Raw genomic sequence first — 17,232 nt, forward strand, 5'->3', positions numbered from 1 at the left:
TGCTCCATCCATTCTCTGCCTCCTCTCTCAGTCCACCTTCACACCTCCTGACCTAACCTGCTAACTTCACTCCTTTTCATCTGCTTTCCCTTTTATATTGTGATCCTGCTAGTTATGTCTCACCCTTGCATACATTGTCTGTGGCACTTGTCAGACTCTATGAACCAATCTGTGCTTGTTTTTATGATACACTGGTTAGAGGCTTTAAAAACCCTGTAATCACCTCCATATTGTTCAGCACAGATTTGGAAACAACCTGAGATTATGTGGTAGCAGCCATGAACTGAGGCTGCTCTTCCCCACTATTGCTTTATTCAGTTTCCAGTGTGTTGTGCTTCCAATCTAGTTTGGGAAGGTTTCTGTGTCTCTGCTGTCCCTCTGCAGTGTCTCCAATGTTCCAGTTAGTTTTCTCTTCCCACAATTTGCTTTGACCCATCTGGGAATGGCAGGTCATGTGTTGGGTGTCTCAATTCTGCTTGGACAGAAATCACAGTCCAATCCTGGGATCTGCTTCATTCCATTCTTCGGGCTTTGGTCGGGGTTTTCCTTAGTTGTTCCCATTGGGAGCCCTGGACCAGACAAGAGAGAACCATGGACAGCAAGAGTACTGGGTATTGCTGGATGATAAATTTATAACAATTGTGGCACATGGGAGTTTTCAGAGACTGAGTATCCACCCCCCCATTATATGATCTTGACCCTGGCCCTTCCCCAATGGATACAGAAGGCGCCATCTCTAGAGGAGTGTTTGCAGTAATAGACCTGAAACTGCATTGGCCTAGAATCCAAAATCACTGAGACAGTTCACACCTTTAGAGAGAGGCCAACAAATGGATGATCCAATAAACACATCAACCTCAGTATGAAGCCTCTAAAAAGAGACCAAGAAGCAATTGACCTGCCATTTACTGCCATAAGCTTTTCAAAGGATCCGGGGTCGAGTTAGGCATGCAATTCCTATAAATGTTCCGACTGTTAATTAAGGGTAGTGTTGATAAGGATCTCAATCCCTATTTCAATTTCTTAAATCTATTTGGTCCTAGAGATTATATTGACAGATGACATATTCTTGAGCACAGACATGAATCTATCAACTCTCAAAGAGAGCAGGCTCTGTTTCTTAGTTACATTATTTTATCCCATTATGTTCTGATACACTGAGCCCATCCTGCATTGCATGTGAACGCCTCTGTGTTTCTGGGCTAATCTATTCAGTCCATCGTCCTGTGCAATAGCACCTTGAAGCGTTTATTATGCACAGTAGGGTATTACCATAGTAAATGACACCACACCCAAATAACCGTCAGACCCAAAGAATATGGCAAAGTACTACTTAATTGTCAATTCAAAATAAAGAAGGCCAATCTTGCAAACCACGAGCAAGAGTCTGCACACTCACACACAATTTTAATTATGCAAAGGCTTTATATCTTAATATGCGTCAGCTATGATACCATCCTACATGGCAAACTTAAAACCTATAGAAGGGTGGGTTTGTTTAAGGGAGCATATTTACCTATAATAAGTGTAAGTGTTAATAACTTCATTGGCTGCCCCTAATCTACGAGGCTCACCCTGAACTACCTCTAAATATGTTTAATACTGATTATTACAGAATACAGTAGCGGATTGGCCTGTGCAACTTTGTATTGCAGGTTGCTACATAGACCCATATGATTGGTTGGCATTCTCTCCTAAACTTGGACTTTAGGCTTGTTAACAGCACGTACCTCTGAAGACTTAATCACTTCATCTCATATGTGCTTTCTACATTTTTTATTATCAAATACTTGGCACTTGTGGATTCTTTCTTCTTTACTTAATCTAAGATTAATATGTTTTACATACATGGCTTATCCTTTTGACTCCCCTTGTGATTTGCATTTATTTCTTGAAGCTGCATCCTTGATCCCAAGCCAAGAGGCTCATCTCCATCCTTCACACTGAGCTGTTTTTCCAGCACATCCCATCTTTGCAGCCTAGTCTCTTTCAAAGGTACCTCAGTTAGATTCAATAGGAGTCTGATGTCCATCTTTCCATCATGGCCGCTTCTGTCACATTAAAGGTTAGATGGTAGCAAGCTTCTAAATGTTTCCTCTTCCTTGCATTTCTGCATTTATACATTTACTTCACCTCCTCTCACTTGGTTCTTTGCTACTCAGTTCTTCAGAGTTGCTTACATGTTTCTATTGTTGCTTCAGTTACATCTTTTATTCTTTTGAATATTCATAAATCGTTTCAGTGTGTACATGTGTCTTCAAAATGTCACTCTGAAGCTGTTAGATTTTCTTTATAGTTATTCAATGTTTGTTGCAGTATGTTTTACATCCATCTACTGTCTCAGTACGAGGGTACATTTGACACGGTTATCTGAGTGCATAATGTCTCTTGCACACTCAATGCAGCATCGGGATAATGCCTGGTGTCATACATACGACTCTTTCACTGTTGTTCCAACATGACAGAGGTGAGGGGGCAGTTATTAACAATGACATATTTGTCTGCTCCTCTACACTCTCTATGAGGGCGAGCATTCTGATCTCTGTGATAGTACTCTGGACCTTCCATCGTGAAAGATAGTTGGATACGTACCTATGTGCTGATTCCAGAGGGCTGTACTCTTTTGAGAGGTTCCCTGCTACTAGATTAAAACCTTTTTCATCTAGGACATCCTGATAGTTTCCTCCCGTCTCGGAGTACTATGATAATAGTTGTTGTTAGTAGCCATTTTAATGCTTATCAATGTATAGACTTCAAAATAGCAAAGGGCTGATTTGTACTTTCCACGCTTGAAACATGTGTTCTCTAGGCTTATCATAAAATGTCCAAAGCAAAAGCTTAACTCACTATTTTATAGTCTTATTTTTGTTTTTTTTTTACTGAGGCTCCCTACTGCCTCAGCCTCCCCCACTACCTTGAGGACTGGCAATGTTGCATCTTCCCAAATGACAAACCAGTTCCCACAAACTACTAAAATGCAGTGGGCTGTTATCGAGTCGAGCTACCTCCCAGCTTTTAATTAGTGCACAAAAACATTTTTGAGCTGTCCAGCTTTCAAAGGTAGAAGGATGCAAGCATGGTTGAGATCCAATGACCTAAGCCCTAGGTCATACATGAAAAAGTTACACCTTAAAGACCCGAATCCCTGCCTCCTTCTGCCAGTGTCAATCTGTGTGTCCCCAATATGCCCAGTTAAGGAATGCTCCAATGATAAGTTTCACGCAAACATAAATCAGTGACTTGTTACTGAACTAATTAAAGCAAAACCTTACAATCCCATTGGTGTTTCAGCAGCAGTATGTTGTGCAAAAAGGTTGTCAGCTTAGACAAATATCAAAATGCGGCTGGGTCTGCACTCCTCCCGTGATCGGGTACCGCATCCCACTGGCAGATTAACTCATTCAAACCTTTCTGATGAACAGTAATCGGTTGGGTTAAGCAGCGTGTCGATGGATTGCCATTTCTTGAATAACACCAATACCTGAACAAGACCTGGTACAGGTGGAAACATGTGTCAGCATTTATGTTCTGTTTTTAAAAGTACAATCCAACCTTATGATTTTTTGAATGGAGAACCATTGGTGTGTACCTCTTTACAATTAGAGAATTTAAATAATTGGGAGTAAGGAGCACAGGGGTTTCAGTCTCTAAGGTGTAACCAGTTCCCACAAACACCACAAATGTCCACCTCCCCAACCATCATGCCTGGAATACTACTCCTCCAAAGAGCATGAAGGGAGCTCCTACTCCTGCACTTCCCCTGAAACCTGCATCCCCTTTCCCTCCCACCATTACATGCACACCATATGGATGTCAAAGGTGTTTGAGAAGCATGTATGTGCACACCATAGCAACCAAAATTGCAAAACACCAAATAAGCAAGAATCAAAGCAAAGCCAAATCTCTTCAGCGCTAGGACTGCCTTTTAGATATGTACCCCTTTTACATAAACTACAAAACTTTGGATATGCTGTCCAGGTGAAGTGTACATTTAAAGCCTGACCTGAGTTTTAGGTATGGTGGCCAGCATAGGAAGGGGGTGGGGTTAGTATAGAAAGAAGGAACTGTTTACAGCTGGAGGTAGGTTCCGCCATCTTGTTTCTCTTTGCCTCTATCTCTCTTTACTGTCTCCTACACTTCCTTTAGCACAAGGCACTTTGGGAATAATGTCAAAATGACAATGTCTACTTGCTCTAACAACAGAGCAGGCTAGCTTTAGGTCAATCACCTGCCGTCTTCTGACATTAAACAAAGGTGTCTCTCACTCCTTCTGGAATTCACTCTTGTACAAAAACCTGAGGAAGAATATATTGGACTACTTTTAGGAGAGTTTATCTCTCCAAGTCCTTTGCAATTGAGGTGAGCTCTGTCCCCTAACAATCCCCAGGAACCATTGGGGGTGAACTGCATTAGGAACAAGACCTGCCTCTCTGTCAGCCACAATGGTAATCAGACCTCACTGTGTTGGCGGACACCTGCAGCTGTAGGCCGCCTTCCCTGTGTCTGGGAGCACGAGAACAAGGACTAAAAAGTATACTTCAATACATGGATTGGTAGTCACAGCAATTAAGAATCAAATAAACCAGGATCCCTGTGTTTTCACCTTTGGATCAGATTGAACTGTTATTTGAGCCCATTTGACTGCATGGAAACACCAGGAACGTGTGTAGCTGGCTTTGGTATTCACCTGCTTTTTGAACCGATGAATGCACGCACATTCAATCCTATTCACTGCTAGCCGATAATGTCTTGTCTCATCTCGAACTACATGCGCTTTATTGCATCTGCGACATTTGTACTGCCACTTGCCCCCCCATCATCTTTGCTGCTGATCTTCTTCATCAGTATAGCCGATCCTGGTGAATCATTGAGCCCAGACCTTCAGATGCAGCATGAAATCTCTCAAACTGGACAGTGCAGACAGTTGCCCACCTCTTTGCCATGGAATCAACAGTCAAATGGACTCTAATAGCCATCACAATTTGCAACCCCTTGAGCGCTTCATTGAAGCGATCTCATAGGATAATGCATCAAGTCACCAGCATCTTTGCAGTTGAACAGGCTGTTGAACCAAACCTGGTGGCCATCACGATCTGCCCTTCTTCAAGCATCCCCTTCAAAGCGCAACATGCCTTTGCTTCCCATCCTTGACACTGTTTCTCGTCTAGAAAAATGCAATCCCTGCATTCAAATCTCATCAAACCACAAAAACAGCACCAACAACCCTGCTTTGATGCCATCAAACCACCAAGAAATGCAGAAGGTATTATTGACTGTTAACTTCCCCCTTGGTTCACCTATGGACCCTAGAGACTGGTCACACCACCTTTAATCCCTTTTTGCACCAGAACATATTCTTTTCACAAACACTGTAGTTTGTACTTGCCTTCCACCGATGATTCATTACCCACAGTGCTGCATCTTTCTAGCTGTACATAGACTCTGTTGTTTTGCAGGGTTGTGTTTTGTTTACCATTTTCATTTTTGCAGATGGTGTGATTCAATTAAAGTATGTCTATTTCTTATAGAAACTTGATTGGACATTCCCTTTATTTTGGACTGTATTACTAATGCTGTTTCGGTTACTACTGAATCACATTGTCACCCCTCTTGAGTGTATAGCCTCACCTTGAACTACATTACCACAAAAGGTGAAGGAGGTATTGCTCTTATGTGTGTCTGTTTTACCTTTATGATTGGGATCACAATTGTTTTGTAGCAATTTGAGGATTGAGTGGGTGCTTTAGCCATTGCCCATCTTGTACCCCTCTAGGGCAGACATCATTCCATCACTCGGAAATAACAGCAACTGCAGGTACAAAACAGCAATGAACAACCACACAAGGGATAACTGGGAAAGGGAAACCAATTGGTTGGCTTTTTTGTGTTTATTTGGAGATGGCGTTTTTACATTTGAATAAGAGAAGACGCACATCAGGAAATGGAACACTATTTCCCTTTGTATATGGTGAAACTGAAAATACACTACCAACACGCTGCATACACAATAAAACTAAGGGGTGGGAAAATGTCCTAAACAAACTAAACATCCAGAAATTATACAAAAGGCTAACACCAAACAGCTACAAACCTTCAGATTCTTTTATTTCCAAAGTTCCATTTACCCTTCAAACACCCCTCGTTTGTGAGCCTGCCCTGTGCATCACCAGGCCCTACAGTCAAGCTAAACCCACAACGTGACAGGAAGGGAGATGGGCTTGTATTGGGAGTTAAACTTCCTTTAGAAGTTTCTAAGGCTTTGTTTGGCTGACTGAACTCAATGAATAAGTGTGAGAGGGTTCTGATTGGCTGGAGAAATGCAAAATATAAACCCTGATTCGAGAGGAGAGGTGTAGCTTGTAATTGGACAACAATTCAGCATGAGTGAACAAGAAGTTTGCTGTGAGCATCTTACAACACTAACTTTATTGGAAATTGCATCCCTTGTGTAAATAATTGATTTGTCCCTGACAAGTTGCTGCTCTCTACTGCATACTGGAATGTGTCATAAACATTGTGGTTGAAATATGTAAACCTAGCACACTGCTGATGGCAGTCGTGCACCTCCTGTAATATTTATTTATTTAAATTCTTGTTAAGCGCTACACGCCCATGTCCCTCAGAGCGGAGAGTTAGAGAATGGAGAGGAGAGTGATTTATCTGCTGAGTTGAAGAGGAGGGTTTTGATAATCCTCTAAAAGCCGCCAGTGAAGGTCAGGATCTTACAGTCTGTGGGAGAGCATTCCATTCCGGTGGCACATGGGTTTGAAAGCGTATTACAAGTTTTTTCAGACGGTAACCTGGTTAGTTCAAGGAACATTGGTTCGTTGGAGCGCAATACCTGTGCGTATTATCTGATGGTAAGCCCGTTTATTAGAAATTGGGGGGGACGGCCAAGTTCTGCCATTTGTAAGTAAGAGATAAGATTGTGTGCCTGATTCTTTTGGACCAAGCCTCCGCTCCTGGCACAAATTTGTTGAACATCCATCCAGCGGTTTGGGCTGTAGACATGAGCACATTTATATTTCCATTACGTCTATGGAAAAAAAATGAACATTTTGGGACCCCCAACAACTTTTCCCCCCCTTGATGAAACCTCACCAAACTTGCCAGAAAAATTCAGACGGGCCATATACTTTATTCGGAAAGGATTCGTCCAGGGGGAGCAAAGTTATAAGCCACCAAAAAGTGCTCTTCCTATGGGTTGAGCAACTGAACCATAACTACAGGGCTGCTACCGCAGGGCCTGTAATATACTTGTATTCTCACACAGACAGGAACACATGTCACTGTTTCTTCCCTTTCTGCACCTGTTACTGTTTAAACATGAAACGTGTTATTGTCAGTGTTGTGTGCATAATGCATTTTATTTTATCATTTCTTTTGTAATTAGCACAAACAGAGTCTAGGCAGTAATAAATCAGGTGCCTTAGAAAAGAATGAGCAATCAATGGACATTTAACAAATGACCTGGTGATGGTGGATTTTTGTATTGTGCATACCCTGGGATGAATCCCCAAAAGACGGGAGATAAAAAGGATATGTGACAGTAATTACAGCATGTTTGGGGGGTTTATAGAGGGGGAGTTATGATGAGCGAAGGTGTGGAACCTTCTTCAAATGAAAAGAGGTGGACTTTCAGTGTTGGTTTCAATGAGTGGATGCAATATCAGGAGGGAGTTCCACAGAAGGGGGGAAAGAAGGAACCGGGAGCGCAAGCGAGATGATGCGCAGAGCAGAAGATGGACAGACAGGTTGAAGAGGATGCCAGCGAGAGGTAGAATAGTGTGTGATAACGTATGCTAGATAGTTGGAGCAAGGCCAATGGTAGATTTTCAGATAAGGAGAAGAAGCTTGAAGAGAGACGGTTATACACAGATAGTTTGCTGGTGTGCAAATAGCAACAAGAGGTGGAGAGGAATCGCCCAAATTGTACATTTTCTGGGGAAAGTGGAGGACTTTGTCAAAGGGGAACAAAGGAGGTCAAGTAGGAGACTTGAACAACAGACAACCTGGCTAATGACCACGTTGAAAATAAGAGTTATGGCAGAGGGATGGGTGAACAGGGGACATGTCTTTTGCTTGTCTGGACCATTGATCCTGGCAGCAGTGGCAGTGGGGGTGATTCATTAAAGAATTTCAGATCACTGTTGAAGAGAACACCAAGATTGGCATTCTTCGGGGAGGAAATAGAGGGTGGGAGAAGAAGCAGAGCAGGGCAATAGAGGAAAGAATATAGATGACCAAGTTTTGAAGAGTTGAGCATAACACAGTGAAGAACCATCCAGTGATTAATGCCAGAGAAGACATTGGAGATCATCGACTAAAGGTCAGGAGTGTAGGAGAAGAGGGAATGTGAAGGATGGAAAAGAGACAACCAGTTTGTTATCCTCCATAAGCAATTGGTAGGAGAACCTGAATGAGGTGATACGCTTGTGAACAGAGGACCTCTCGATTGTGAAGACCACAGAGGCTTCGGGCTGATCATTTGTACCTATTCGCAGGAAATAGAAAATGAATGTTGAGACAGGCAGGATTGTATTCAGGGGAGAACAGAGCACTGTATAACGAGATTAGAGGTGGTAATCAAGAGAGGTGGGTGTTTGAAGGCATTGGATAAGTCCAAGAGAATGAGGGTGGAGGAGTGGTGTGAGGAGGAGATGATGTCAGGGACATAGGCCATGGCAAACTGTGACAAGGTAAGTAACCTGACCCTTTCGTGAGGGGATAGGAAACCCTTGAAGCCTGTGCTGGCAGGCCTACCAGGGTGGAACCAGAGCCATTCCTACCCCAGAGGGTGATGGTGGCAATTGTGAGGGCCACCTGTCCTGCCCCCTCCCCAAGTGCCTGCCTTTACATGTTTAGTAACGACTTGCTTCACCCCATAATTCCAGAATAAAGTACTGGTCATGTCGTCCTCTCTTTACTGGAGTAACTGGAGAAGCGGCAGCAAGACTAAAAGACTGAATATAAAACAGCAATCCATCAGCAGCAATAGAGCCAACCAGGCAAGGGAGCTTCACCAAATGAAGAACCAGAGAACCTACTTGGATTTGCCAGGTGCAGAGCAACTTTCCCCAGCTAGTCCAACCTAGAGGACGGAGGGACACCACAGGTGGAACCAGAAAAATGGCAGTGCTTGGCCAGACACTGCTCATCACCCCCCAGCCTCTTTGGCCAGAGCTGCAGCACAGACAGGCTGGACCACCAGAGACTTTTAATGGGCCAGGGAGTGCTCCACCCATCTGCACTTACCTTGATGGTGTCCATTCCTCAGGCATTCAATACGTACTTGAACACTTTGCACAGACTGGTGTCAGTCTAGGAAGTCTGTGAGGGAGTTTAGGCAGTTAAGGCAAATTGAAGACGGAACCTAGGCACTAAAGAGAAACCAGCAATAATAATACTAACCTGGGTACTTGGAATACCTGGGTTAAGGAGGGATTGATGCTTTTAGTTGAGGGAGAGAGCTACATCCCTAGCACCTTGAAACACATTTCAATTAAAAAAACTCTGGGAGTTGGAGTGGTAATTGAGCCATCTGTGTCAAGTTTCAGTGGAATTGTAGCTGAGGAAGCCAAGTAGATGAAGGCGACGAGATGATTAATTTCACGGTAGCTAGCAATACTGTTGAAGACTACACACTCCATGATTTAACAGTGTTGGGTCATAAGATAAACAGGCTGGTAAGTGACAGGGCAGTAGCATGGCATATAGGGGGTGTGCAGGTAGGTAATACTGTGGCTATTCTGAAGCATTCAGTACACTTTCCAGTAGATAAGGGGAGGTCCAAGAGGAATGAGTGCTCTGTGCAGGTTGTTGTTTCAATGTCTTTGATGGTTTTGGGGGCAAAAGAGTTAGCAGGAATGCATGCTGAGTTGGCAGTTCGGAGGAGGGGAGACAGTTCAGAACATGAGGTGGTAGGGAAAGAGTGGAGGCAGGATTAGGTAGGCAGAACAGGGGAGACGTTAGAAGAAAGACAAAGGGAAAGAAGGCTATATATGAGGCAATTGATGGTGGTGATTTTATAGGAAAATTAAATGTCAACAGGATTTGCTGTGAGAGGCAAGAATATAGTTTGAGGTTGAAGGTGGTACAGCATGGCATGAACTATAGTGTGAAATGTGTGACGAGGCTGGCATAGAGAGGGGAGAAAAATGGGTGAAGTTGGTAGTTTTAACAGTATCTAAGGTAAAGGTGATCTCAAGGAGGGCCAGTTTTATTCTGCAAGGAGTGCAAGTTACACAATGTATGCCATAAGCAAAGTTTGGGATGCATGTTTTTGAGTTGACAGATCGAAAAAGTTATCTAAGGTTTGGGGGAAGGGGTCGAGAGTGAAAATGTTCAAGAAATTTGGCAGTGTTCATATGGGGAGCACAAAGCTAGGTTGATGCGATTGGATTTGTTCTCAATGGATGAGCCCTGGGAAGAGAAAGAGATATGAGTGAGGCAAGGGATTCCGGTTTGAACTTGTCCAGAAATAGAGGCAATCTGGAGGGAGATTGTCAGAGTAATTAAGACGTGGAAGTGGGTAAGGTTTTGCTCACATCTAAATGGGTTGATTGTGGTTTTATATGCCAGCCAGCCAATAGCACTGCAAGGTCATCACGCAAAATCCAATTGTTTGTTATTCATTAGGTATTTGGCTTAAAACAAACCTTTTATCTTGTATCAAAATATATAAGAAAATGCATCCAAACAATATGCTAATAATTAATCCAAAACGTCACGGAAAAAACTGTGCATATACAGTAGCCTTGGGTAATTTTACTTTCTTAAATCATAATCTGCTGATGCTCTGATAATTCAGCCCAATGGCTCTAAGCTTCCAAACACCTCTTCTAGAAACCTAACCAGGGATATAACCATTGAAGCTCTTACCCCACACATAAAGAGCACCCACTATTCAAAAGGTGTAACAGAGGCCATTTCTTGAAATCATTTCCCCAAATGGAGAGTTTGCTTCTCTGCTAGCCCATTGTATCTCAACACATGGGCAGAAGATATGCATTGATCTCTGCAGTAGTTTTACCACCATCCTTGCGAGCAGCAGAAATCTGTTGGCAGCTTATCAAATGTATGAAGACTTGTCCATTTGCCCAACAAAAAAAGGTATTTTCTTTTTTTAACATCACACAGTTTTTCGAAATTGCCGGCTGCTGTATGCTTGCAGTTTGGGGGTACTCACTTTTTGTGGCCATCCAGAGTTTATCGAAAGAGTCATGAAATCACATGTAGCATATTAGCACTGGACTATAAAGCAATCCATTAGACCATTTGGACTTTATTTTCTTGACAGAAACGAAACCTTGTTTTGCGATAAATGTTGCTAGAAAACATTCAAATGTTGATTTTCACAAGAAGTTCTTCTGCAATGGAGCAAAGTGTAATACTGTGATTTGCAATTGTTCTAGTATACTACAGGGAACTCATCAACATCCTTCAACAATGGGGTTATTAGATGCTCTTTCATATCCCGGAACAACATTTCACTTCCAAACGGAAGTTCCGGCAGTCTGTACTACATATTTCTTACCACTGGACCTGTTGCGGGCCGTGAGTGATTTTCATTTTGAGTTCTTCTGTAGTAAAAATCTATTCTGTATGTGCATATGTATAGAATAACATGGCAGTTATAATTGTGTTATAATTGTGCTTAGGACAGCTCCTGGTTCTTAGTTTTTGAGTGAGTTGTTGGGTAGTCTCTTTATATTTCATTGCTGGGCAGTCAGATAGATTTTATACATTTTTTGGGATGAAATCATTGGACATTTGATGTGTGAATAATACTATGCAACAATTGGGGAGTCATGGACTTTCTAGAGCTTGTATAACCTCCAACATTCTTGTTTCTGTTTGTGACTTGCAATCTAATTAATGGTGCACTGCTGCAATCGGCAACATGTTATAGTAACAAGTGAATGTGTCTAATTATACGTTAAATATATTAACGATAATCATAGATGTATGCATACACACTTTTGTACATTGAAATGACATTCATAGATCTAACTCTGATCACAAATGATATGGTGCCATGTGATAATGTCCCTGTAAATATGGCATCTGATAAAAATGTTGCCAAAAAATGGATGTGTAGGACATTATCACATTGAACATGCGGGGGGCACCCCTGCAACCTCCAAAACTTTTTTTTTTTCAAGGGGTGCAGGGTCACACCCACAACCCTTGCTCCCCATGGCCCCATATACATGGCCACCATATATAAAGTTGCCACGTCCTTTTCCCGGTGACAATATGTAGGGTGACCCTATATATGGGAATAATTTTACCAGATACCAATTATATCACATTGCAATTTGATACAAATGGTAAGGAAAATACAAATGTTCAAGTTTAAAATAGATCTGCAGTCTTGTAGGATTTCAAAAAGCACTTGCAGCAAGAAATGGATCCCTCCAGCATACCGTTCAAATAAACGTCCAGAAGCTTCCAGGTGCAGACTGTCCACTGTGTAACTACACTCACAGCTGCATTCCTTGAGGCGCGTGCACAGATGCGCGTGGCCTGTTATTTTTATAGGACGTTGGCTGGAAAGGGGCAGAGCCAGCTGAGTTTGAAAACAAATAATAAAAACAAAATTATTTTCCTTTCCTTTGAATAAGATATTGCTTCTTGTCCACAATGTATTTGAAAGTCCAGTATATAACACATTCAAATAAACGTCCAGAAGCTTCCAAGAGCACAGTGTCCACTGCGTAACTGCACTCACAGCTGCACTCCTTGATGAGCGGAATGAATTCATATTTTACAATACCCTTCATTACTATTAGTGGGAAAGATGCTTTTGGAGGGGTGTTGGTCCCTGGTCACCTGAACTGAAAAAAGCTACCAGAATCCTTTGAGTATAATCAGTAACACCTTTTAAAGAAACACAGCCTCCCTGATGATTATTTGAGATAAGAAAGCGCTTGGAGGAGAACACCTACAGAAAACAGAACTGCAGCTGATGGGCTCTAACCCTGTGAATACTGAGCAACTGAATTGCAGCAGAAGGGATCTAACCCTGTTAATACTTGTTATTCTTTGGGATTTGCAGCAGATGGGATTTAACCCTGGTGAATACTTATCCATTTTGGGGTTTAACCCAGATATATATTTTTTGCAACAGGTTTAATTGAACAGGGCTTGGAGTGCGCGCCTCGCCCTCCTTCATTTTTTCACTTAATGCTTTTAAGCATGGCTTGCCGTTTTTAGTGCACTTTGCACCTAAACACAGATGGAAATCAAACTGATTTCCATGTATATTTATTTGTAAAAATGTAAACGTGTCTTTTTGCTTGGTTACCAATGCTGTAAATCTAACACTGCAGACCAGTGCCATTCTAGGCTGGCATCCTGGAGCGTGTACAAGTTGTGTGAAAAATAGTTTTGAAGTTCTTCTAATGACCGACAACCTATGTCTTAGGTAAGCAGCAGCAGCCATTTGCAGTCCTGTTAAAAATGGATCCGACAAAATGTGGAATTACTCAGTTCCATGTGTGCTCTGTTTGTCTGTGTGAGTGCTTTACAAAATGATGTTGTCATTTGAATAAATGCAGATAAATATTAGCTGCACATTTTTTTTAATATAATAGATAATACATGTGAATAAATGCAGATAGAATGGCCAAACAAGTAATATGGATTAATACAGATGGAAACAATGGATAGAATTATACCAAATAACCGGGAGCTGTACTTAAAAGTTAACAGAAGCCCTAAAGAGGTGCCCAGGGACTCCACCCAGCCCTTGTTTATGGTTCAGACGTAGTGAAGACAACATGGCATATACTTTCTCTAATTAAAACGTCAGGCAAGCATCCTCTCTTCTAGGGATATTCACTGATAATCATTTTAACCAAAGTGGTTATAGGGAACTGGGACAACGAATACCATAGAAGATGGGTGTTTTTCCCCACTCTGGTGCAGTGGTAGAAGTGTACCAAAAAAAGTAGTGGAACTGTGGTCTCGGCAGGGAAGATGGCAGGCGGAAGCATAGTGCAACATGTAACAAGTGTTACGGCCTCAGCATTCCAATAGTCTAAGTGACTAGTAACTAAGGCTCCTATTACAACATTACACTTGCACGTTGACATGAATTGACAGGTCCTCTGTATAGAATGGCGAATATAGTTATAAAACGTAGAAGAATTGTAACCAGAAAAAAAAAGTAGTGGAACACCGCTCCCAACTGTTCCCGCTCACTTATCACTGCTCTAGGGACGGAAGAAATGAACGATCATTGAGTCAGAGTACACTGTGTTACCAGGTGGTCAATCTGCTGTATCTGTGGACAACGGATTGGCAACTCATTTTTAGAACACTTTTGAATCTTGTCATTGTTGACTACTATTAGGGCGCCGACTGTTGCGTGGCCATTTCTTGTCACATGTAAATGTGCAATCTTTCCTAAGTAAAGTAGTGAGGGATCTGGTGATGGGAAATTCCGCGCCTTTATTAGACCCAGTTTTGCACTACAACGTTCCAAGTCAACGATGCCTTTTTTCTTTGAGCAGTACAACCGATTAAACAGCATTTCCAGAGATTGGCTGCTGGGTTGTATCTAATCTCTGTATCTTTCCTTCCTCACGATTCAGTATTGTCTTGTGTGCCACATTTGTTAACAGTGGGCTGGTTCCTGTTTCAGGATGCACTCACTGTTTCATCCCTGCTGGATTCCTCAGTCTTGTAAGTATTGTTTCCTTGTTCGGGTCCAGAGATATAACTCAACTCCTGCTGCTCATTTCCATTAGCATTCAGAGTGAGACACTGCTTTAGCAACCTGTTCAAAAGACTATTTTCCCTTGGCTCTGTGAGTAACCCCATGACTAATCTGTATCCACCCAAAGTGGGAACCAGACATGTTTGTCTTAGTTAGACACAGTATCCTTTTCTGTTCACTGTCATTGTTCCTGCTCCTTGCTTATAGCCTTCCCATTTGTGTCTGCAGGACAATTTATTCCCTTTTAGTTTAACATTCTAGCTTCAGCTTTAGGGGTACTGACCCCCTTCCATGCCCTACATGTTTTACCACAATACAGAACGAAAGGAAAGAGATTATTACATTGGCCCAAATGCTGTTAATGCCAGACGTGACAAAATACGTTGCTTTGCTAATGTAAGCATTTGTTTAAAGATAAAATTGGATTTGAAAATGTCCCACTGGAAAGTGTTATTTGATAAAACCTGGTTTGAAGAGCAACTGGTGCCATTCACTGTGACCTTATGTTTCAGCAAAATGGTCAAATGGCCAGGTAGACCGACAAACTGTCGCTTTCAGTGCAACTTAAAATGTTTAAGACCTCAACATTTTGTCAGTGTGAACCACTCAGCACAGACAAGTCTGTTGTTGAATCCCCTTTACTTTCAATAAATGTGAGATGACCTGGAGAGTCAGTCACTCAAAGTCAGCGCATGTATATCTCAAAAGTTCAATTTCAGCATAAATGCCAAGAACTTTAGACCCTGTGTATTTGGATCAATCACAACTTACTAGCCAGAGGGATTTGATGGTCTATGGCTTGGATTTCATTCAAACACCCTTTATGAAAACCATTTACTAATGCATATTTAAAATCACCATGAATCTGCAGTGAAACATACGTCTTCTTCCCACTGTTAAGTAAATCAGTTTGTTTTAAATAATGAGGATTTCTAAACAAGGGGGCACTGCACAGGCCCAAGAACCCTGTGCTGATGACAAAATCCATGATAGGTGAGCCACAATAATCCATCTGCTTTATAAGGTTTGCACAGAAAATTTGAAATGTCTGACATTTCTATGTACTATGTATAATCATAGACTAAGAACCCACTTTGATGTATTCCTTCGTAGACGTTAGAAATTGATGAGAGGCTCTCATTGGGCCAGAATACATGCATTTGCTGTCCTATTTCTTGGTTGTTGAGATTTGGGAGGTGCACGTCTTGGCAATCCATCTCACTAAGTAAATACTCACTGTTAGTTTAAAAAATCTGGAGAGCAAATTTAAAAGTGGTTGTTTTTGTCCTGCTATGTGCTAATATAGCGTTAGCACCTCTGTTCCAAGCGCTGGAATGGGGCGGTAATGGCCCGTCAGCCTGATGTACATATAACAAGGGCACTGGGACATTACACCCGTTCCAGCCATGGGGTGCTAATGCTATTAGCACACTGTGTTACCAAAGCAGAAACCCACGATATAATATATATATATATATATATATATATATATATATATATATTCTTATTCATTGAATGAAAATACTGTTAAAAGATGGCCACCATGGTCATGGAAGCCAGGGCTCCATACGGAGCCCCGATTCCAGTTCCTTGGCAGCCGCAAACCGAGAAGCAAGGAAGCTGATATGATCAGGTATGACGGGATGGGGAGGGGAGCAGAGAAAAGTTTTTTTTTTTTAAGGGATAGGGTGGGAAGACGATGGTGGCCCGTTGCAGGGAAGGCAGCCTGAGGGTTCCATGGAATGTGGGATGAAATCCTGAGATTTCAGGCCGCGATCTACACAACACAATGAGCTACGCCTCCCGCCCCGGGTGCTAATTACAAATCTTTACTTATGCAGAGATTCTTATATCAGTTTTTGGTCCGGATGAAGGCATCTCTAGTGATATGTTCATATGAAAATGTTCATGTAGATCACTTTGTGGTTACAATGTATCCCTCACTTTTCCTTGTGTAGTAATATTGTGATAAACTAAGATATTGAGTGATTTTGCTTGATTTGTCCCATGGATGTTTATTATGTATGTTGGACGTTTTGTACCTATTCTTCCGTATCTGTTATAATGCAATCTAGCTTTTGTTTTAAATAAATGTAGTTCATTGTATTGTGAAGATATTATTATGTATTTTTAAAATGGTGATATTGTTCTCTAATTTTTATGAAATGGTTACACAAAAGTGTAAATAAACTTAGTTATCTCGAGTAAAACATCTCCTAAATGAATGCAGAAGATTCACTTGAGTGCTGCAAACTAATGCTTATCAAAAGTGAAGTTGAAATGAAGGTTATGTTTAAAATGCGTACACAAATCCTCTCAAAGTATTGTGATGCCTTGGAGCCTACATGACTCAATGCCTTTTTCATGAATATATAACTGTGTTCGATCGGTTTACCATGCTGACATTGTCTGCGCCTCCCTTTTCTTGAGATGTATGCTGGACAAAAACCCTTATATTTTCGCAACCAGGCATATCCAGACAACCCTCAAAGAGGGGAGATGGCTGT

At 41.7% G+C, this 17,232-nt stretch overlaps 1 protein-coding gene across 1 annotated transcript in view; it reads left to right on the forward strand.

Moving 5' to 3' along the window:
• LOC138540371 (putative ferric-chelate reductase 1) overlaps positions 1–17,232 on the forward strand; it is a 1,004,090-nt gene that overhangs the window by 467,966 nt on the left and 518,892 nt on the right. Inside the window, exon 8 of the mRNA XM_069641679.1 lies at positions 11,415–11,556. Within this exon, the coding sequence (XP_069497780.1) occupies positions 11,415–11,556 (142 nt within the window). The remainder of the gene's footprint in view (positions 1–11,414; positions 11,557–17,232) is intronic.

The sequence above is a fragment of the Ambystoma mexicanum genome, chromosome 1q, assembly GCF_040938575.1.
Source record: "Ambystoma mexicanum isolate Mex_15411 chromosome 1q, UKY_AmexF1_1, whole genome shotgun sequence".
Classification (NCBI taxonomy): Eukaryota; Metazoa; Chordata; class Amphibia; order Caudata; family Ambystomatidae; genus Ambystoma; species Ambystoma mexicanum.